This window comes from Petromyzon marinus, chromosome 5, assembly GCF_048934315.1.
Source record: "Petromyzon marinus isolate PM22_M1 ecotype Great Lakes invasive population chromosome 5, UKy_Petmar_22M1.pri1.0, whole genome shotgun sequence".
In the NCBI taxonomy this organism is placed as follows: Eukaryota; Metazoa; Chordata; class Hyperoartia; order Petromyzontiformes; family Petromyzontidae; genus Petromyzon; species Petromyzon marinus.
The window spans coordinates 3,387,609-3,411,744 of record NC_133671.1 but is presented as its reverse complement, the minus strand read 5'-3'; the positions used below and the strand labels follow the sequence as shown (position 1 = coordinate 3,411,744).

Genomic DNA, 24,136 nt, shown 5'->3' with positions numbered 1-24,136 from the left:
GTTTTGCAAGACGAGCAAAAACTTTGAATACATTTTAATTTGATTTAACAAGTGAGGTCTTGCAATACGAGTAGTGTACGTGTACGCTTTGTACTGCCCAGCGTCACGTGATCACAACTGATATACGAGTGCTTTGATATACGAGTGCTTTGGATTACAAACACGTTTCCGGAACCAATTATGCTCGCAATCCAAGATTTTACTGTAGTTTAGTTTATACTTTTTATATGCTTGGTTCTTTGGGTAAAGTCACGTAGAAGGGAAATAATAAAATAATAAAAATAAAACAATAAAATTCTCACGACGTTTCGATTGCAACACAAGCGTCGTGAGAATCTTATTGTTTAATTTTTATTGTTTCCCTTCTACGTGGTGACTTTACCGAAAGAACCAAGGATATGAATCCCTGCAGTCATGAAAGCTTTAAATATGAAATTATAATTTATAGTTTTAGCTCTATTCCGCTTTGGTGCACACCACGACGTATCGCCGTGATGAGTGGGCACCGCAACATTCACAGCCGATTGGCGGTGTCACCTGTGCTGTTGTCACCCGTACTGGCGCGACCCTGCGCTGGCGCGACCTGCACTCGGTCATGTAGCCCGCATGCCCAGCCACCGCGTGCCCAAGCGACTTCTATTTGGCTGGCCAGAGGGGGGGCTAAACGGGCACAACACGGGCTGGAGAAGAGATGGACTGATGTGGTACAGCAGGATGTGGAGCTGAGTGGACTTTCCGATGACTGGTACCAGCGGTGTCGATATCGGCCTCTGTTGAGGAGGATCGTGAAGGACGCTACTGGGCAGTTGGAGGCAATCACCCTCAAACAACAGCGCAGGGCAGAGGAGCGACGCTCACAACAACGAGCGGAGCACCGGGCAGCTAAATCGCAGCAATTTGGTGCATCTGCCAGTCATGTCATTCAGTCCACCCATGGTACCTGGGTCTGTTCCATGCCTTCCTACTCAGCAAGCCTTTGACAATTCACGTGACTGCCTCAAGGTTCACCTAGCTTGGCACAATCACTGTCACTTTGTGGTGAACGGCGCTTGTTGATGTTGTGCTGTTGTGACCCATGCTGTTGTGACCTGTACTGGTGTACCCTGTGCTGGCGTGCCCCGTGCCACGTGTGTCGCAGAGTATGACAGCGACCCGTGTGGCCTGGAGGCTCCGGCTCGCCTCTGCCCCAAGGACCTCGAGTGCAAGGGCTATTGGGAAGGCCCCAACTACGGCATCACGCAGTTTGACAACATCCTCTTCGCGGGACTGACCGTGTTCCAGTGCATCACCATGGAGGGATGGGTGGACGTCCTCTACAACGTGAGGAGGCGCGGCGACAACGTGCACGCACCCACTCAGTTCCCTACACGGCCCCAGCACGCACGCACACAACGCACACGCACACACGCACACACACATACACGCACTCACCGCTCACTCTACTCAGAGATCCATTGACTCATTACAGTACCCACAAATTCGTACAAAGACCCATTTATCAAATAGAGACCCATGGACACGCACAGAGACCCACAGACTCGCACAGAGACCCAAAAACTCATGCTGAGTTCCAGAGACTCACATAGTGTCCCATAGACTCGCACAGAGACCAATCGACTCACAGAGACCCATGGACTCATGCAGATGGCCACAAACTCACACGTTGACTTGGGTGCACACCGTACATGCATGTGCTCACACTCAGCCACCTTAGCTCTTGTGTGAGGGGTTCGGCTGGGTGAAGGCATCTCACCGGTTTGGGTTTGGCAATCTTACGGCCAAATCCGTCTCGCGCTTTAGGTTTCAGCAGAGCCAATGCAGACGTTGTCGGTGACCGTTTGCGCTGTTATTTACAGCTCGGGGAGTGTGACGGCTTGCTTCCGTGCCCGCGTACACATTGCGCAGTACCAACGCGGCAGTTGACGTGAGCGTGAGTGGTTGCCGACGGTCGTGGGCCTGCGTGGGTCAGCGTTCGCGTTGTGAGAGACGGCGACGACGATGCTGCGGGGTGTGCGCATCTCGCCGCAGACCAACGACGCGCTGGGCAACACGTGGAACTGGCTCTACTTCATCCCCCTCATCATCATCGGGTCCTTCTTCATGCTCAACCTCGCCCTGGGAGTCCTGTCTGGGTGCGTGCGAACACACGCGAGCACACGCGAGCACACACTCGCACACACTCGCACACACTCACGCACACACTCACGCACACACTCGCACACACTCGCACACTCGCGTGCACACACTCACACACACACTCGCACACACTCGCACACGCACACGTGCACACACTCACACACGTGCACACACTCACACACACTCGCACACACTCACACACATTCACGCACACTCGTGCACACTCGCGCATACTCGCACACACACACGTGCACACACAAAGACAAAGATCCCCCGTGTAGCCTTAACAGACTGTAGGGGCAAGTGCTGTTAGCGAGCACCTTTGAAAGCCGGCACGGCACACGAGGGTGTGGGTGGCCAGCAACCAGGCCCGGCCGCCTTTGTCTCCCCTAGTGGCGATATTTACACACAGCACCAGGTCATCATTTGAGGCTGAGTGGACGTAGGAGAGGTCCAGGACCGGTTCAGATAATCGTCACCGGTGTTGGCATTGAGCACAAATTGAACTCAGGCTGCCGGGTTTGCACTACTGTTCCCCACAACTACTACTCCCCGCACACATTCTTACGGACATTCACACACGTGTGCTCCCAGTAATCTCCAAAATGTTAACAATGGACACAGGCCGTTATTCAAAAGCACTTGCACAGTCAATTACGCAGTCCCATTGCACACCCACACATGCACGGGCGCCCGGGCGCGCGCGCGTGTGTGCGTGTGGAAGATTTCAAATCTTTCCATGGGTGAATGATTTATATGTACAGTGGCTCGGGCAAATGTATGCATAAACAGATGTGGCTTCTGTTGGGAAAAATGTAACGTCTTTTTTTCCCCATACATGTACCTGCTTGCACGTGAAAATAATTACATGTGTGTGGATACAAAATCAATTGGGAGGGGGAGTGGCGGTTGGCTTTCTCGTTCACGACCAACACCGGTGACGATTATCTGAACCGGTGTTGGTCGTGAACGAGAATCCCCTAGGTCGACTCGGCCTCAAATGAGCACCTGGTGCGGTGCGTAAAGAACATTGCTACGTGGTGCTGGCCACCCACCACCTCGTGAGCCGTGCTGCCCTTCATAGGTGTCCGCGAACAGCACTTACCCCCCACAGGCTGTAAAGGCAATTCCGGGGAGATCTTTGTCTTTCTATACAAAATTATTCTTGACCGGCCCGCACCGACCAGTTTGGTGAAGCACGCTCAAATAACCCCTCCGACTCGCACGGCATGTGGAGGTCCTCATCCAGCAGTGGGATTGACCAAAGGAGTTACGCATATACTTCTATCTGTAATATTAACTCAATACGTTCTCACCGCCGCGTGTACACACACGCGTGCGTTTCTTCTTGGCGTCGGGAGCCGTCCACGCGCTCATGCGCTCCGTGTTTGTTCCCATCTCGTGTCACGAAGCGGCCGCATTCACTCGCGCTCCGCGTGCGTCTCGTACCGGCGCGTGCGGCGTTTGTAACGAGCGTATACGGTGCGTGTCAATCTCCGCAATGGTATTCACACACGAGAGCGATGCACGGGCACCTGCGACAGCGAGTGATGGCTCGGGTGCTTCTGTCTGTTCATCTGTTATGTACTGCCACTGAATAGTAATCTTCATTTGGAATTAATGTATTTTATTCTAAACCATCGTCATGTCTGCTGTTGTCATCGTTGTTGTTGATACATTGAATAGCTTTTTGGGACTATATTAAAAATGGAAGCGTCAAGCATTTCCACGGTACATCAATGGGAGCTGTTAAAAGCCCTTGCTCCATAAATGACCTCCCCTGCCAACATTCCATCCGCCACCTCATTCTCATGCCTCCAAACAAGGAGACAGACTTTTCCCACCTTCAATATTCATTGCATGGCATTATCTCCAGCCGTCCATCAAAAAAATACCACGTTATAATTTCACAGCCGTGGATTCTCGGCAATTCTTGGACGCTCAATATATTTCTGCCATTTACGTTCATCCCGTGAATTTTCTGTTACATTTTCTGGAGGGAAAAAAAATATATATTCTAACGTTGCTGCAAATAACTTGGGCAAGAGAACACCTCCTTGTCCGACTCACCTTGCGATCTACGTTTTACCACTTTTTCTCTTTGCGATCTCAGTGCATCGTGTTCCATTGCTGTAAAGATATTTTTTTGGAATTAAAAAAACGTATACAAACAAAAACCCTCTTCATATGTAGTTACGCGAGAGCGTGGATGACTACATCTATTTACACATAGTTGTAGTACGGAGTTTTCGTAGCATGGTAACCGCAAAGCTCGAGGATATTTGGTATTCATTTGCCTTGTCCATAATCAAGCAAAATTATAAACCTTTTCTAAATCTGACATGGTCATGTAGATGGTTGGCCTCTAAATTGCATATTATTATTATTTTCTTCATGATCCTCATAAACAATTGACATACTTGCTCTTGTTATTTGCTAAGTTCATAAGCACAGCCATGTTGGTTTGTTTCTCTCGAGCAGTTGCTCTCAACCGGGGGTACGTGAGGTCATATACTAATACGTGAAGTGCTATCATGCATGAGAGTCATTGGTGAATAACTGCAATGGAATTCAAATCCACATGTTAACCTGGAAGAACTTTCTAAACTCATTGATCGTAAACAATGTGGATACCAAGGGTAGCCAGCGAGCGGAAACGAATTACGTTACGCGTGCAGACGGCCGTTGGATTTTATTTTTATTCACCTGCAGTTGCTAGCGAGTTGGGGATACTCACAAAAATGGACAATTGCTTAAAATATTGATGTTCATTATTCATACATGAATTTTCCCAGAACCGTGTTGGGTCAGGCAAGGCAGTACATTCGGTTTAAATGATGTTCAACAGGGGGGGGTACAGTAGCCAAACAAGGTTGAGAACCACCGGGCTTGATGTTATGATTCTCGCTGTGGGTGCGAGAGGTATCCCGGGTTCAAGTCCAGCATGAGCCGAGATTGAATATATTTATCCGGGCGGTGGTGGCGCACGACCGTAATCCAGGATTGTGGAGGCAGGGGTTTGTGGATCACGCAAATGTTGTGGGCGTCGAGATGCCATGACCCGGCTTGCCACGAGAAAGCGGTACAGCAAGTGCAGACTGATCTCCATCCATTCCACCTGTGTTAGATAAAGTGTCGTCCCCTCGCATGCGTGGATATTCTCTGGGTGCTCCAGTTTCCTCTCACATGTAGACACTCCTTAACCCTTTTCCCATGCCCACGACGTATGTGTACGTACACGTACGTGTACGTCGTGGGAACGGAATCGGAAGAAAAACTAAAATAAAATAACTTTATCGGTACCAAGGCTCCCACAAGGTCATGCAGGAGGGCGTGTGGCACAGTTTGGTGCCAGCTATCATAGAGTGCGGCGGTCGTGTCCCTACATCTCTCTGCGATGAGTAACAATGTCTTTAAAAACAACGGCGCTGCTATGTCTCTCTAAATAAAATTAATACTGAGCCGCATGCTCGTTCCGAGATCCAGCGGTGAACGGGACAACCCACCCTGCAACTTGCAGACGTCTTGAAATGGAAAAGGGTTAATTGGCTGATAACGCCTTCATATATAGAGGGCTGCAGAGCTCGGGGGGAATATGGCTCAGGGTCACCACGTGGCGGGGCTGCCTTCCCGCTACGCATCTTTGGTTCCTCCTCGCCCCTCTGCATCGTTCTCCATCTTCGAGAGCGAGCGGACACTGTGCAGTAAAATGCTACAAGTCGAATTCATTATTATGCTGTCGCAACCAATGGAAATTTAGTACGGTGCGAAAGAGGTTCAACACACATACATACGTTCCAGCAAATCATTGACGAATGCATTCAAGATGGATAAATAGTTGGGTTCACAATCAAGTGAATCAAGTAAGTCACGTGCATCAAGTTTTACCAGGCAAGTGATGATTTCTGTTGATGAATTGACACAACTGAGACACACATCAGAGCGTGTGGCATAATGACGCTTGTTGAAGGAGGACCGGGATCACAATGCTGAAATATAAATGACGACGAGAGCAGGGGTGTGGAGCCCGATCAGAATTCTGAACGTGATACGGAAAAGCAACGTAGCTAACGTGGCCAGAGAAAAAACATGCAGAAGCAGTGAGTTGAGCACAACAGTACCTGCTATGCCATATACATCGGAAACATGACATTGGCAGTTGGGGGCGCGCTGTTGCTCCGTGTAATCCCAACTGAGTAATCTGCAGCTAATTAAATTTTGATTTAAAGCTTTCGTGACTGCAGGGATTCATATTCTTGGTTCTTTCGGTAAAGTCACGTAGAAGGGAAACAATAAAATAATAAAAATATAAAAACAATAAAATTCTCACGACGTTTCGACTGCAACACAAGCAATCATCATCAGGTGTGAAAACCACAGCAAGAAAATTTGAAAAAAGTGGCGGATTTTTTGTTTACGTTATCACCACGGAGAGCGATTTGGCAGTTATACAGATGGACGAGTCCATCTGAATAACTGCAGCTAATTGTTCAGAATTGTAATGTTTTGCCAGCACCGGTTACATTGCGTCTTCTCTTTTTTTTAAGCCATGGGTTAAAAACTTGTGGAGAGCTCGGAGGTATCCCGTGCAGAACGTGGGGGGAACTTACAAACTCCACAACAGACTAGGCCGCCCCATGTCCCAGGCCCCTTCCTGCTGTAAGGCGTGAGTGTTACGACTTCGCCACCCAATAAACATGTGGGGCGTGGCGGTGATGTTGAGAGTCACTGCACCGACGATGATGTTGGTCGTGCCGTGATTATCATCGTTGAGAACGGCCGCAGTAACGGTTATTTGGCAGTAACGCGGCAGGCGGTTTGTCTGTGCAGGGAGTTTGCCAAGGAGCGAGAGAGAGTGGAGAACAGGAGAGCCTTTCTGAAGCTTCGCCGGCAACAACAGCTGGATCGCGAACTCAACGGCTACCTCGAGTGGATCTGCAAAGCTGGTGAGCGAGCAGGTTGCGCGAATGTGTGAGCGACGGGGTGTTTGTGTGTGTGGCTGGGTCACGTAGCACACATGCTCGGCCATCGCATGCCTTAAAGAGCTTTTGTTCGGCCGGATAGAGGGGGCTTAATGGGCATGGCACGGGCTCGAGAAGAGATGGAGTGATGTGTAAAAAGGAGGATGTGGAGCTGAGTGGACTTGTCGATGACCGGTACCAGCGGTGTCAAGGTCGTCCTCTGTGGAGGAGGCTGGTGAATGACGCTCCTGGACTGGTGGAGGCAGTCGCCCTCCAGCAACAACGGAGGGCAGAAGAGCGACGCTCGCAACAACGAGCGGAGTTCCGGGTGGCTAAAACACAGCAAGTTGGCACATTCGGAGGCACAGGTGGTGCATCGGCCAGTCAACTCAGTCAGTCGACCCATGGCACCTGGGTCTGTCCCGTGACCTCTTCACGTGGCCTTAATGTGCACATAGCCTGGCACAAGCGCCGTGGTGACATCACCGCCACTTAGTGGCGAATGCCGGTTGTTGTGTGTTTGCGTACGTGGGTGTGGGGAGCGATAGTGTAGCGGTCATACTGCCAAAAAAAGGTCCCAATAGGTGGCTTTAGGAGGTGTCCAAGAAGTGATACGTTGAAACCTGCATCGCCGTGCGTCTGCCAATCCTGAGGCCTTGGCCTCTCCAGGACACAGCCAGATAGCGCATCGAGGGGTTGTGATGTTTCAAAACCGAGATGTGTTCCTAAGTGAGGAGTGCTCCATTCTAACGAAGCTGCTTCTATACGCTACTTGCATACGATAGGCCTTGGTCCACCACAGCACATAGGCCATGGCTTGTTATGTTGTAGGATGTGTTGGAGTCTTTCTCCTTATTCGGCACCTTACTAACGTGTGAAGTCAGAGATGATCGCACTCAGGGTGGTCTGCTAAGATTAAAACTGATTAATAAAAATAAAGAACGGGAACAACCACAAAAACAACTCGCTGCAACTCACACTATAGCTACGCCCTCACTGACCAAAACGGCGGGAAGAAAATGGCTGCGTCCGTTTTTACCATGACGACCAAATGTAAGTTGTCGACAGATGTAACCGTTCTGATGATTTTGCAGTGGCAAGTGAAGTAGTGGCGATTTGGCCACTTGTCTGCCGTATTACCGGTAGAAACCGTCGTCCCGCCGACACCCACACACAAGTAGATTTAACAACACACAAAGATGCGTGTTGCATGTTCAAAAGCCTGATCCACACCACACCACCAGCGCAATGGCCACTCACAGCCAACATTGGTGACGAACGTGTGAGCAGGTCTTGGGCCTTCTCTGCGGTGTGTAAACATCAGCAAAGGTGACCGGGCGTGGTGCTGGCCACCCACCCACTGAGGCGAAGCTGGTGCTTGGTTGGGGGGGGATCTTTGTGTCTTTGTGTGTTCTAGAGGAGGTTATGCTGGAAGAGGAAGACAAACACGCAGAGGACAGGTCAGCCCTCGATGGTAAGCTCTCCTCATCCGCATGACATTCATCGTGCCCTGTGCTGGAGGATTGTGGGGTGACTCTGAATCAACAGACAGGGCCTATCTTTCACCAAATAGACATTTTACCTCACATTTTGAGACCAAAATATATTACAGCAGCTCAATGTTTCGATTTAAAGCTTTCGTGACTGCAAGGATTAATCTTCTTTGGTTCTATCGGTAAAGTCACGTAGAATGAGAATAAAATAATAAATTGATAAAATAAAATAACACAATAATATTCTCACGACGTTTCGGCCACAACACAAGCGGCCTTCATCAGGTGAAGGGACGAGACTGTCTGGTAGGACAGCGCTGGAGTGAAAAAGCCACGCTCAGATCACGACCTTTAAGCTGTGTGAGAAGAAACAAAGCGCCTTGACAAAGGAATTAGCATATAATTTATCATTGAAATGGCTGAGTGATTAGCTTGTGACTGGTCACAGAAATGGCTATGTTAAAGTTAAAGCATACACATCCGCAGAGGCACCCCTTGACAAAGGAATTAGCATAGAATTTAGCATTGAAATAGCTAAGTTAAAGCATTGCTGTCAATGTTAAGTGTGATTTGTAGAGTATCTTGTACACATCCGCAGAGGCACCCCTTGACAAAGGAATTAGCATAGAATTTAGCATTGAAATAGCTGAGTGATTAACTTGTAACTGGTCACAGAAATAGCTACGTTAAAGTCAGAGCATACACATTCACCGAGGCACCTAGTACAAATCAAACAGGAGAATTTAGCATTGAAATACGGATCGAGTTCGGTGCGTGTAAGTCTGATTTTTTCCGAGATAAGAGCGAAGCTAGTTCTAGCTAGAATTCGTGTTGCATTGAGAGAAGTTGCAACAGCAGAGGGTAGTGTAAATGCGGTTGGTATTACCTTAGAGTCGCGGCATCTCTTCCGAAAGGTGAGAGACTCGATTAGTTGAGCCTTCTTATCCCGGAGTCTGTTGAATGATCTTAAGGTTGTGTGGAATCCCTCCCCGTAGAGGCGGTTAAATTTCGATTTAAAGCTTTCGTGACTGCAAGGATTCATCTTCTTTGGTTCTTTCGGTAAAGTCACGTAGAATGAGAAGCTATTTCAATGCTAAATTCTATGCTAATTCCTTTGTCAAGGGGTGCCTCTGCAGATGTGTATGCTTTAACTTTAACATAGCCATTTCTGTGACCAGTCACAAGCTAATCACTCAGCCATTTCAATGCTAAATTATATGCTAATTCCTTTGTCAAGGCGCTTTGTTTCTTCTCACACAGCTTAAAGGTTGTGATCTGAGCGTGGCTTTTTCACTCCAGCGCTGTCCTACCAGACAGTCTCGTCCCTTCACCTGATGAAGGCCGCTTGTGTTGTGGCCGAAACGTCGTGAGAATATTATTGTGTTATTTTATTTTATCAATTTATTATTTTATTCTCATTCTACGTAACTTTACCGAAAGAACCAAAGTAGAAGCAGCTCAATGTGTTTAGCACGAGGGGAAGCAGGGCAAGCCCTATCTACCAAAACATCACGATGGTGGTGATGGTGGTGTGAATGATGGTGACATTGGCCGTGTTAATGATGGTACTGGTCGCGGTTACCGCACTGCACTACGAACCCGGCGACCCGAGTTCAATTCTCGCTCACGGCCAACACCAGTGGCGATTATCTGAACCGGTCCTGGGCCTCCCCTAGGTCGACTCAGCCTCAAACGTGTACCTGGTGCGGTGTGTAGTAAACATCGCCACTGGGGAGACAAAGGCGGCCGGGCGTGATGCTGGCCACCCGCCCCTTCATTTGCCGTGCCAGCCTTCATAGGTGCTCGCTAACAGCACTTGCTCCTACAGTCTGTTACAGGCTACACGGCGGATCTTTGTCTTTGTTAATGATGGTAATGGGAATGATGGTGGTAATGATGGTGTTGATGATGGTGATGGCGATTAGAATAGCGATGATGTTGGTGATAATGATGGTGTAGATCGAGGTGTTATTATTTTTTGGCAACTTAATCCAGACGTGTTTTTATAGTTTGTTGTTTTAATATATGATTTTTGTTGTGGGTTTATTTTATTGTATGAACGTAGAATTGAGATAAATTTTCTCCAGGTTTTCAATGCAAAGTTTCGTTGATTAATTTTGTTTTAAGCAAAGCTCTGTGAAGATTTTATTGAGGCTGGTGATGATGATGTTGGTGATACCGGTGATGATGATGTTGGTGATGCTGGTGGTGATGATGATGATGTTGGTGATATCAGTGATGATGATGTTGATGATATCGGTAATGATGATGTTGGTGATGCCGGTGATGATGATGATGATGTTGGTGATGCCAGTGATGATAATGATGTTGATGATATCGGTAATGATGATGTTGGTGATGCCGGTGATGATGATGATGATGGTGATGCCGGTGATGATGTTGGTGATACCGGTGATGATGATGTTGGTGATGCCGGTGATGATGATGATGATGTTGGTGATGTTGGTGATGCCGGTGATGTTGGTGATGCCAGTGATGATGATGTTGGTGATGCCGGTGATGATGATGTTGGTGATGCCGGCGATGATGATGTTGGTGATGTTGGTGATGCCGGTGATGATAATGTTAGTGATGCCGGTGATGATGATGTTGGTGATGATGATGTTGGTGATGTTGTGTGAGCAGTGCTCCGCAGGGCCACGGTGAAGCGGAGCCGTAACGACCTCATCAACGCGGAGGAGGGAGACGGCTACTTCAGCGACAACTCGTCCGTGGGTGAGCGCACCGCCCGCCCCCATCTCTCGACGCTCGTGCCGACCCCCTGCCGATGGCCCCAGACCAGGCAGGGGCAGTGGCGGCGATCTCCGGTCAAGAGCCAGCCGACCCGGTGCTCGAGGACCGTGGCTCCAGCGCCATCCCGGCCACTCGGTCGCATGCGTGGGGGGAAGGGTGGGGAGGATCGAGGCGAGCGAGTTGACTTCAATTTACCCCCTTATTCGCAAATTCAGGTTTAGAGACCCTGACGTCTGCTGTGTGTTTGGAGTTTGCGTGTCTCTCTCCCCATGGTCGCGTGGATTTTTCTCCGGGTCCTCCGGTTTCCCCCCCCCCCCACATTTATAATCAACATTCGTTTAGAGCATTCCGTCGCTATAAATGTCCGCATGATGAGAAGCCACGCTTGGTTGAGCTATCATTCGTGGCCAGGTCGCTTCTGAAAAAAGCAACGTAGCATCGCCCAGGTGAAACGATTTTTTTTTGTTTTTAGTCGCCAGTGGAGTGGGGGGCTCGCCGCCCCTCTCCAGTGCCACCCCCACCGCCAACACGGGGCTGCTCCCTCCCTCCCCTGCGTGCTGTGCGTGCTGCGTGCTGTGCGTGCTGCGTGCTGTGCATGCTGCGCACGAGCAGACTCTCCGTTTGCGCACGGCAGCCAGCGCAGCGGACGCCACAACGGCGGCGCCACCTACTTCCGCCGCAAGGAGAAGCACCTCCGCTTCTCCATCCGGCGCATGGTCAAGTCGCAGGCCTTCTACTGGGGCGTGCTCTTCATGGTGGGCCTCAACACGCTGTGCGTCGCCATCGTGCACCACGACCAGCCCGAGGAGCTCTCCGTCTTCCTGCGTGAGCGCTCGCACGCGCGCACGCCGGCACTTCTGCCGTCTCGTTGCCTTCTCCGATTGGCTCGTCCCCGGTTCGCCCCTCCCCCTCCAAGTATCGTCTCGCTCCTTCTCGCCCTCTCCGTTCATGATCCCAGCTGCCGTCTCCGTCTGTTCCCCCTCCTCCCGCGTGCCCAATCACCATTCCCTTCTCTCTCGCTTTTGGCACCCTTTGCACTGGAACAGGCTGCCCCCTATACGTCAACCCATCGGCCTCCCTCACTGTGTTTCATTCTCCCCGTAGAACTCACTCGCTGATTGTCCCCTCACTTACCCCAACTCCCCTTCCCCCCCCCCTCCCAATGGCTACCTCCATCCCTCTTCCCAACCTCCCTACCCATCCGTCATCTCATTCGCTCGTCGTCAACCACTCATTGTCACTTTCATCATCGGTTATTTCACGCATCATCATATTCATCGCGCAATCGCATCCTTCTCATCAACTCATCTCATCACACCATTTGACTGTGCGATTATTATCTGTGTAAATTAAAGTCCGATAAGGTAATGACTGCAACCTGCGCCACCAAATGTGGGCCACCCATGTTGACAGTCTTCAGCGGTGAATCGCTGTGGTGGTGGCGGCCACTCCCACACATACACACACACACACACACGCGCGCACCCACCCGTGGCAGTGCAGTGCTCGCCGAGCCGCATTGGCGTGCGGTTGTTGAACTAATACTTTATAAGGTCGCACCCATTGCACACAATACCTTGCGGAGGCCGTCAAGGAGCAATAAACCGTCATGCGAACTCCGGTCATCCTCGCAGCGCCTTTTGACTATTCGTCGAACAAAGATGGGTCACCGCATCGCGCGCTTTCAGATGCGCTTCTGCGGCCGTCTGGAACGCTCTTCCGATATTAGGAAACCACTGGAGTTATGCGCTTTGAAATAATTTATAATCACAACTCATTTATTTACAACTGCTTTTTGTGTTTAGCACGGTTGGCTAGGTACGGTGCGAAAGAAGTTCAACGTACATTACACACAACAGCTCTCCCTCCCATCTGAGAGGAACTGCAATGGGGCCTGGTACAGGCTCGTCTATTTAAACATATGAATAACTACATTAAATATTATTATAATAAGCTCACATGGATCAGGTGTCCAGGGTGGTCAACTGACGCGTATACAAACATACACAACAACAACTACTGCCGTTTGGGGAAGTCACCATGACGCTTGTGCCCAGCTAGGTGCACGTGAAGTTTTCGAATGCTCGCTGCCACGTCACGGGACAGACCCAGGTGCTACGGGTTGACTGACAAACATACGCACACAGAAAAACAAATGCACGCACATACACGCACATATTAGTTACTAAAATAATGTTAGGATAACATTATACTCACCAGCACAATGGTGTGCTGTACTGGTAGTGAATTGGCTTGTTTTGTTTATGTGACAAACGTTACTAATTGGCTGTGTCGGGTGGTGGCGGGTTTATATTTACGCGATCTACCCTAAAAACCTCTATTGTGGATGTTCTTCATCTGTAGGAATATAACTTGAAAGCATAAATAAAGGAAATTGTTTATTCAAAAAATAAGATGATGTGTGACACGCAGATTAACACAGCTCCCACCCATCGTGCTATCTCGTGAAAATCACAAATCGCACCGCATTCCGTTTCTTCTGACACCCTCCACAACCATGTGGAATTGATGACGCTACAACGTCTTCAAAAGTTAGAGAAATCCTTCTCCATCCGAGGGATTGCACAACCCTGGCCTGTAGGAAATACAACAGGGCAATGGTTTGCTACTGCACAACAGACCTTGTCCGTTCAAGTGAATCGCTTTATTCTTCAAAGAATCCAGCTGTAATCAGCTGACCTAAGAGTTGAAGTTTTATTCGGACCGAACACAAATGGGGAGTGAGAGTGTAGCGGTTAGCGCGCTGAGGTACGAACCTGGCTGCCCTAGTTCGATTCCCGGTCACGGCCAACACCGGTGACGATTATCTGAACCGGCCCTGGGCCTCCCCTAGGCCGACTCAGCCTCAAATGAGTACCTGGTGCTGTGTGTAAACATCGCCACTGGGGAGACAAAGGCGGCCTTCATAGGTGCTCGCTAACAGCACTTGCCCCCAACAGCCTGATGAGTCTATACGGGTGTTCTTTGTCCTTGTCTAGAGACGTCAATTAGATTTGCTCACACGCTTTTTGACGTGCAATATCGGATCATAGGTGTGAACTGTCCAAAAACATGTACTTGTCACACAAGGCCACCTGAGCGTACAGAGATTAAAGTGTCATCACGTTGCCACTGAGTTATAGAGATGTAACGTGATGGTGACAACGATTGTGCTGATGACGTTGACAATCACGTGAAAATGGGATTGCTGACATGAGAAGGGGTGACTGTGTTTAAGAGACTAATGTGCCGCTGGCATGGTGCGGTGCTCAGTGTGTTGCACAGTGGTGGGTAGGTAGAGTTCCTGCAGCCACGGTGGCGAGATGTTAACTACCTCGCCTGATATACAAGAGGTCGTGGGTTTGATCCTGACCCTCATGCCTGCTGTATATTTTGAGTTTGCATGTTCTCCTCTGGGTCCTCCGGTTTTTCCCTCCACATTTAGAATGAACATCACGCATTTAGAGTATTTGACTACTTTAAATCTCCACGTGATAAGCCACTTCGTTGAGCTATCATTTATGGCCAGGTCACTTCTGAAATAGAGCTACCTAGCTCAGTGGGACCGTTACCTGGTAAAATAAAAATAGTTATTATCCAATATAATAATAGAGTTTTTCCCCTTTTTTCTGGCAACAAAACTGAAACCTTTTTACAAGGATTCATGTCTGCATTAACCACGATACCTGCAGTCAAAATGCAAACCAAAAACATACTATGATAATATATGCATTGTCCTTGAAACTGATTGGTCCACACCAAGGGACGGCTTTCTTTTGAGCTTCGACCCAATTGGTGTTCGACCAGATGACGCCAAAAGGCGTCACACAGCTCAAAGACAATGCACTATCAAAGTAATGAGGGCTCAGGGTGAGCATCTGCATCTTTAGACTTCCTTTGCCACTACCAAAATGTAATAATAGGATTTTTCCCCTTTTTTCTGGCAACAAAACTGAAACCTTTTTGTCTTTGAGCTGTGCGCCTTTTGGCGTCATCTGGTCGAGCACCAATTGGTTCGAGGCTCAAAAGGAAAGCCGTCCCTTGGTGTGGACCAATCAGCTTCTAGGACAATGCATATATTATCATAGTATGTTTTTGGTTTGCATTTTGACTGCAGGTATTGTGGTTAATGCAGAGATGAATCCTTGTAAAAAGGTTTCAGTTTTGTTGCCAGAAAAAAGGGGAAAAACCCTATTATTACATTTTGGTACTGGCAAAGGAGGTCTAATGATCTAGTTGCTCACCCATTCCGCGTGCGTGCGCCAGGTATTGTCTCCGGGTCTCTTCTACACGCTGTGTCCACACGGCAGGAATCGTCTCTCTCGGATCTTCTCTATCAGCGTCGCCCCTTGTCCCAGTCGAGCCCTAGTCTGGATGTTAAATGTAATTGTGAAGATGTCAACAACCACTTCTTGCTGCGACTGAATCCGTTTGTAGGGATTGACATTGTTCCTTTGGGAAATTAGACAGGTTTTTTTTTTAAGTTACCCTCCTGCTCACAACGTGCCACTTACAACTCATAGTGCCCTAGGGTGGATGATGCATTGGCCAGAATTCAGTCATTGCGTGTGAGTGAGCATGCATCGCCTGTCAATCAACCGAGTGCCCTGGCCGGCCAAGTGGTTAGCAGGAGAGCGAGTGGCTCGCCGTCAGAAGGATGTGAGTACGAATCTTGGTTGGGGGTTGACAATAAAATGAGTACCACTTTGTACGTATGTTTGTTGAACTTCTTTCACACCGTATGTAGCCAACCATGCTAATCAGAGGTGCATGGGTAGGACAACAAACTACCCACAAAAAGCAATTCTAAAGAAATGGATTTTCAATTTAGATTATTTAAAAGTGCATAGCTCCAGTGGCTTCCTAATATTGGAAGGAAGAGCGTCCCCACTTTGTCCAATGAATAGACTCGTCCCACCTGTGGCAACGATGAATTTCCAGCACTGGCTCAGAGACATTAAGCAAGAGAAAAAAAATCCCATTCGTGCGTTTGGCTACGTACGGTGCGAAAGAAGCTCAACGTACACACCATCACCGCCTCAATGCTCATTTGAGCAGGAATTTGCCTTGATGTTGACTGACGAAAGTGCTGTGTCCGTGCATCTTGTGCTCCCCCTGCAATGTCGTCAGTCTCAGCCCTGCACATGAGCACTTGACATCTCAACAGCCATCGGCGTGGCCTTGGGGGCGCTCGGCCGCGCTCGATGCTGCCGCTGTGCCTCGGCAGCCGCCCCTTTCACGCGGCTGCCGTCGTGCCGTGCTCTCGCGTGTCCCTCTGTGCAGACTACGCGGAGTTTGTGTTCCTGGCGCTCTTTCTCCTGGAGGTGATGCTCAAGATCTATGGGCTGGGCCCCCGCCCTTACTTCCACTCGGCCTTCAACTGCTTCGACTTTGGAGTGAGTCGAAGCACGTGGCCTCCGCGTGCACGCGCGCGTGTGCTTGCGCGTGTGTGGGCACGTACGTGTGTGTGTGCGTGCGTTTGTGTGTGCAAAGTGTGTGGGGAGTTGTGGACTGGTGGTTCGCGCACTACGCTCTGAACCCGGCTACTCGAGTTCGAACCCTCCCCGCGGTTGACTCGATTTTCCCGCACCTCCGATTAGCACGGTTGGCTATGTATGGTGTGAAAGAACTTCAACATACATCTTACTCCTGCGGTGTGAAAACATCAGCACTGGGGAGCTTCAAGCTCAAGTATATCTCGCACAACCAGGGGATAACTCATGACCAGGATAGTTTCATTCGTAAGAGTGACCTGGGGTGTTAGTCTGCCAGGAGGGGTTGGGGGGTGGCGATGATTGTTATTTGTAACTCCAATTAAGTCATTTGCGAATTTGGAGACAAAGGCATTTTCGATGACTGCGGTTTTGGCTACATACGGCGCAAAAGAAGTATATACATACATACAAAAAAGACAAAGATTTCCCATGTGGCCTTAACAGACTTTTGTGGGAAGTGCTGTTAGCGAGCACCTATGAAGGCCAGCATGGCACACGAGGGCATGGGTAACCAACACCACACCCGGCCACCTTTGTTTCCCTAGCGGCGATGCTTACACATCGCACCAGGTATCCATTTGAGGCCGAGTCGACCTAGGGGATGGCCCAGGTACCGGTCCAGATAATCGTCACTGGTGTTGGCCGTGAGCAGGAATCGAACTCGGGTCCCCTGGATCGTAGCGCAGCGCGCTAACCGCTGCACCACCGCTCCCCATACATACCAATACCCGCCATTCGCCGCTAAGTGACGGTGACGTCACCCATACACACATACATACACGCATAAAGACACACACACATACATCATCAACTGCACAGTACGGTGTGGGAGCTGCCAGGCATTGTCGCTCCATGCAGTAGCAGCTGCGGGGATCGTCTGTCTGTCGTGCTTTGCGACCCGTTGCCTTTCTTGCGGTGTTACCTTTGCCAGATTTCAAACGCAGAGCCCCGCTCCGCCTCTGCTGCCCTGTGGGTTAAGTTATATTCAGGCCAATGTGGACTCGCCACGCCATTGTGCGTCATGCCAGATTAAATTCTTCTTCTTGCATGTGAACGCATTGGCGGTACACCGGTGGTGTGCGGTATTGAAAAAGAAAATGCACATTTTCAGCATTAATAATTTATTTTCCTGCGATTCGCAACGCCGGTCAGAAAATCTTGCGGCGGTGGTGGTGGTGGTGCGTCAACATCAGAATTCTCGTGATGTCGAAGCGGTGGGAAGACGCATGTTTAAATGAGCGGCTGAACACGAAGCTTCACAGTCTGTTGCCGTATAGCAGCACCCAGCCTGATGACGATTGGCTGGCTGCGTGCTTAACTCCTCGTGTCCCCTAGCGACTTGGTCGGGCGGTTCCTCGATTCATTTCCGGAATAATTTTTTGGCGGACGGTGCCATCAAAAGATTACGACTCACGGTGTTACCACTATACGTTCGAATGGGAAAGCAGCTGCTGAATCCTAAGTGCAAATTCTGATAAGAGAGTCTGCAGCTCACTCAAGGGGCAACAGCGACATCATTGGACCATTTAATGAGGACCGGTGTACTGTTATGCTGCACTGGTGTACCGCCAATACGTCCATATCGCGCCGTGAATTGCTGCGTAAAAGACCAACATCAATCGTGAAAGCTACACGCGGCAACTTCAGGTGAGGTTGAATGAATAACTGCTGCTGTTGCTGAATTTTCAAAGATCACGGGCCTTCATAATTGCCTGCGAATGGCCATTTCCCGTGACGGTCGCTGTGCGCATTGGGATGCTGTGTGTCCCCAGGCGATTGTGGGGATCATGGTGGAGGTGGCTGTGTGTGTGCTGTGTGTGTGTGTGCGCGCCCGGGTCGGGAGCGGTAGTGTAGTGGTAAGCGCACTGTGCGACCCGAGTTCAATTCCTGCTCACAGCCAACATCGGTAACGAATATCTCAACTGGTCGTCAGCCTCACCTAGGTCCACTCAGATTTAATTGAGCACCTGGTACTGTGTGTAAACATCAGCATTTGGAGAGGCATAGATGTATCGGCATGGTGCTGGCCACCCACCCACTCGTGTGCCGTGCCGGCCTTCGTAATTGCTGCTCGCGAACGGCACTTTGCCCCGAGAGTCTGTTCAAGGCTACACGGGGGGGATGCTATGTGTGCCCAGGTGATTGTGGGGAGCATGGTGGAGATGGCGGTGTCGTGGTTGCGCCCGGGATCGGCGTTCGGGATCAGCGTGCTGCGCGCCCTGCGTCTCCTGCGCATATTCAAGGTCACCAAGTGCGTACCTCGCACCGCTGCACTCTTGCCATTTGCACTCCACAGCCCTGCGCTCGCTTGTTTGTGGCACCATCTTCGTCGTCGTCGCCTTCTTTGTGTGCCGACCGCGCACTCCTATCCCACGCATAAACACGAGCAGACACGCACGGCCGCAGCAGACACGAACACGAGCAGACACCCGCGGCCGCAGCAGGGCATCGCTGCTCATGAGTGACAGGCCGAGAGGAACAGCACTGCCAGTTCCTGATTGGGACCACATGGTTCAAGAACAGAGCAGATGCTTTGCCCTGGTGGATCAATCGTCCACACAACTGACCTCGATAGAACACGAAGCTCATCAACATGATTATTCCGTGGTACGTTTTGTCTAGTTTTGCGTCGAACTCGGGCCCTCATCAAACAGAGAGGGGTCCTTGGCCATAAACGTCTTTGAGTTCACCATCAGTGGTTCAAGCGGGGGGCCTCACTCTGCTGATGAGACACCGAACATCCAGAGTTTGCTTTCACAAAACACCCAACATTGCTAAAAAAAAAACAGGGATCGCTCCCGGAACGCCGCATGGCCAATGGGACGTGAAACGAGTGCTTAAATTTGTTACGCGTCAAGAAAGATATGGGAAGGAGGTGAATTGTATGGTTATTTATGTTGTTACTTCTAATGTGCCCATCCGTGAAGCGCTCCATCACAATTTTATCACGAAGGGACGCCCTACTAAATGACGTTTGATTGATTGACTAAACTCAAATAATTGTGTCGAAGCAGAAAGGTTATAATCCTAGCGCCACAGTTCCCGAGGGAGAATCTTCCTCTCAACCCTCCTCCATTGGTAACGGCCTGGGGATTCTCCGAACGGGGAGGAGGGAATTCAGCCAAAAAGCAGTGCTGGGGTGGGAGTATCGAGCTGGATGTGGAAGGTTTTCTTTTTGTGATCACTTTTACGCATGACTTTCACAGGGTGCCAGATACACGGGGCAAATATAAGTAATTAAATAAATACATATGTACGTCGGTGTTCTATTACTATTTCTATTTTACTAGGTAAGGCCCACTGAGCCATATAGCTTTTTTTCAGAAGCAATCTGGCCACAAATTATACGAAGTGACTTATCGTGTGGAAATTTGCACCAGCCAAATACTCTTTAAGCATGTTCATTCTAAATGTGGACGGAAAAACCGGAGGACCAGGAGAGACATCCATGCGACCACGGGGAGAACACGAAAACTCCAAATATACAGGCATCAGGGGTCGGGATCGAGTCCACAACGTCGCCACCGTGGCAACAGCCAGTACCGCCCGGCACGCCGTGACGCACTGCACATCTGGAAGGTGAAAGCAGACAACAGAACCATTGAACGGTTTCCAGAAGCCTCGTCACTATGAAGAGCATTGTGACATGAATGTCGGAGCAGGGCGATTTTGAAACGGACGAAGACTTATGAAACATAAGAATAGGTTTTACCCTTTCTGGCAATAAAACAGGTCTTATGATGTTCAAACACCAAATCAATACATTTTGTAAGGAATCAAATTTGCATTAAGCACACGTACTTGTGGTGAACATGCAAACAAGCATGCTCTCATAATATATGGGCATAGTCTTTGAAACTGATTGGTCTACACCAGAGACATTGTATAGTTGCTCACCCCGAGCTATTAATATGTGATACTTGCATTGTCTTTGTGCTGTTCGCCTTTTGGCATTCTCTGGTCTAACAGGCCAATCAATTTCAAAGACAAGGTATATATTATATTCTTGGTTCTTTCGATAAAGTCACGTAGAAGGGAAACAATATAATAAAAATATAAAACAATAAAATTATAACAATGTTTCGACTGCAACACAAGCAATCATCAGGTATGAAAAAAACACAGCAAGAAAATTTGAAAAAAATGGCGGTTTTTTCCTTAACGTTAGCACCACGGAGAGCGATTTGGCAGTTATTCAGAAAGACGAGTCCATCTATGTTCGGAAAAGAGGAGGGGGGAGACGAAGAGAATGGAATGCGGTCTGAAAGCCACCGTAAACGTGAACAATCAATTAAGACCCGAAATGGTTTATCAACCACTTTTTTCAAATTTTCTTGCTGTGGTTCTCATACCTGATGATGATTGCTTGTGTTGCAGTCGAAACGTCGTGAAAATTTTATTGTTTTATATTTTTATTATTTAATTGTTTCCCTTCTACGTGACTTTACCGAAATAACCAAGAATATGAATCCCTGTAGTCACAAAAGCTTTAAATCAAAATTTAAGGCATATATTACGTATCAGAGCATGTTTGTTTGCATGTTCACCACAAGTAGGTGTGGTTAATGCAGATTTGATACCTTGCAAAAGGAATCTATTTGGTGTTTGAACATCTTAACACCTCCTGTTTTATTGCCAAAAAGAGTAAAAACCCATTCTTCTTTTTCATACTTTGATACTGGCAAAGAAGGTCCCAGAACGAAGATTTGCAAAATGATTCGCAACTCAAACATCCGGTCGCTTGGAGTTGTCACGTCCACAAAGCGCCTGCACGTGACCTGGGGGATTACGTTGCCCTTACAGAACTGTTCAAGGTGTTTTAGTGTTTGGCCATTCCTCTCGGGCCCAAGCGTGACACTTTACAATTTATATTTGCCCACATCGTAGTAAGCAGTGGAGAAGATTAAATAAAAACCACAGACCGTTTGTTGGAAGGGCATCCGAATGTCAGTTTGGGTGTTTTATTTTGGCCTTCCTCACACATAACAGGAAGTTTGGCATGAGGCGCTCCCAGAGCCACAAAACAGCCGCGGGCTCCGGCCGATAGGCAAAGCTTGAGTTGTGGTGACGGTAAATTCGAAGCGCCGGACACATCCAATCGTTCAGTGACAAGCCCAGATGAATTCACCGTTGTGCCATTAATTCAATTCAACTTAATTTCGTATCGGGCTCTGTCGTGGCGTGATCCAAAAGCACTGCACAAGGTTACGCTGAAACCAAGAGTGTGGTACAACAAAAATTACTAAATGTAACCAGTGTGATTGTGTTACTCATGAATGGTGCATATATTCGCACTACAGTGTTAGAGAGGACGTTATTAGAGGGGTGTTAAACTTTGAGAATGTTGCTGGGTCACGATTGGCTTAGGATAGATGGGCGGTATGTTAGGCAGGCACGTGACTCAAGCCAGAGTCACGTGACCATTGGATAAGATGAGAGGGAGGCCTGTATTGAGGGCCAATCGTGACCACATTGATATTACAGTTCCGTTTGCGTACTTGTGTGTTGGGAGCATAGGATTTACCCTGTGAGCCATTCGGCTCTTGATTTGGGTTCAACCGCAACAAACAATAAAATTACAAGATACACCTAAAATTCATTGTACACAAATCTAAACATCACATACGTAAATTTTGATTTAAAGCTTTCGTGACTGCAGGAATTCATATTCTTGGTTCTTTCGGTAAAGTCACGTAGAAGGGAAACAATAAAATAATAAAAATATAAAACAATTAAATTATCACAAACCACAGCAAGAACATTTTATTGCTGTGGTTTTCACACCTGATGATTGCTTCTGTTGCAGTCGAAACGTCATGAGAATTGTATTGTTTTATATTTTTATTATTTTATTGTTTACCTTCTACGTGACTTTACCGAAAAAAACAAGAATATCACATACGTAAACAATGCAATCCTACAGAAAAAGCACAACCCGTCCATGCTGCGTACAAAAAGTGCAAAAAATTCCATTTCGATGTTTTTATCCCAATAATCATAATACCATAAAGATCAAAATTTTAAGTATAAATCTATACTAAATAAAAAAAATCGGTCCAAAACAAGCCCCTCTATAACTTACAAATAAACAGATGCCGTTTTGGAACCTCGTCACCCCCTCGGAAAGTCGTTGTGCGTGCACGAAGGCCGGTAGTGTGCTGATCTTAAAGGTGCATTGAAAAATGTGATACTCCGACTGATGCTCCTGTTGTTGTGGAGTGACTCATGCAGCCAGCTGTGGCTCTAGGATTTGGTGTTACATGTTATTTATGTAGTTTGTTAAAAAAATCAGTCACAGTCCCTATGATCACTGTTACATTGCATTTATGGCTTTATTTTGGTGATTTCGAAAACGGTTTTTTTGGTTTGGCCATGTTTTTGTTTATTGTAGTACAGAGTTAGACTGATGGCCTTAATCTTAGTTGTCTTGTGGTTGTTGTTGTTGTTGTTTGACTTGCATCCCACTGGGATTTTTGCACACAGCGTTGGTGTATGGTGCTATTTCAGGAATATTTTGATGTTTTTTTCCTGGATTTTCTGTTTGCACAGTCACATAGTCACTTTAATATGTTTTCTTGTTCATGTTTTTTGTTTGTTGCGGTTGCACCCGATTCAAGAGCCGAATGGCTCACAGGGCTATACCAAATAAATGGAATTATGAACTATGAGAGCGAGTTGAGTCACAGCTGACGAAAAATAGGATCACACAGGGGAACCAAGGGAAGAAACGCAGGAGTACCACCATAACTATTACTTCAATCACTTGTTGATGACCACCACCCCTCTGCCGGGAAAGATCAAGGCACAGTGGGTACAGGTCACACGAGGTTATGGTAGAAAATATGAACACTGACCTAAAGATATCTCTCTCCCTGCGAGCCACGTCCTTTGTCAAAAACGTCAGTGATGATGGCCTTCTTCTCTGCCTACGTATTTACTCAAGAACATTGCATTGGATACCCCCTTCCCCCAGCCAGTGTCATCAAATTATAAAAATTACTTGCGTACTCAATTCACCCTCTTCCATAGCTTCTTGTACCTTTGATTTCCCCAGCCAAAGCAGTATTCGGTTTCATTCCATGTCCAAGAAATCGAACCCTGCCTCTCTCTAATCACTCTCATTGATTTGATTTTATTTCCTGCTGCTGTTCGTAATACATTCATGTTGGCCATTAAGTTACTCATCTCTTGTCTGCCCATGAAATGTTTAACATCCTTCTCTCTTTTTTATTGAGACAATGCACGGGCCCGTAGCAAAACACGTACACACGGTCAACATAAACTAAACCAGTTTATG

General features: G+C 48.2%; 1 protein-coding gene across 3 annotated transcripts in view; it reads left to right on the top strand.

Moving 5' to 3' along the window:
• LOC116938948 (voltage-dependent N-type calcium channel subunit alpha-1B-like) overlaps positions 1–24,136 on the top strand; it is a 217,121-nt gene that overhangs the window by 78,975 nt on the left and 114,010 nt on the right. For all 3 annotated transcript variants that reach the window (XM_076061005.1, XM_076061006.1, XM_076061007.1), the window contains exons 8-15: positions 1,139–1,320; positions 2,029–2,132; positions 6,967–7,082; positions 8,515–8,571; positions 11,237–11,326; positions 11,957–12,169; positions 16,628–16,740; positions 18,978–19,090. In XM_076061005.1, the coding sequence (XP_075917120.1) occupies positions 1,139–1,320; positions 2,029–2,132; positions 6,967–7,082; positions 8,515–8,571; positions 11,237–11,326; positions 11,957–12,169; positions 16,628–16,740; positions 18,978–19,090 (988 nt within the window). The remainder of the gene's footprint in view (positions 1–1,138; positions 1,321–2,028; positions 2,133–6,966; positions 7,083–8,514; positions 8,572–11,236; positions 11,327–11,956; positions 12,170–16,627; positions 16,741–18,977; positions 19,091–24,136) is intronic.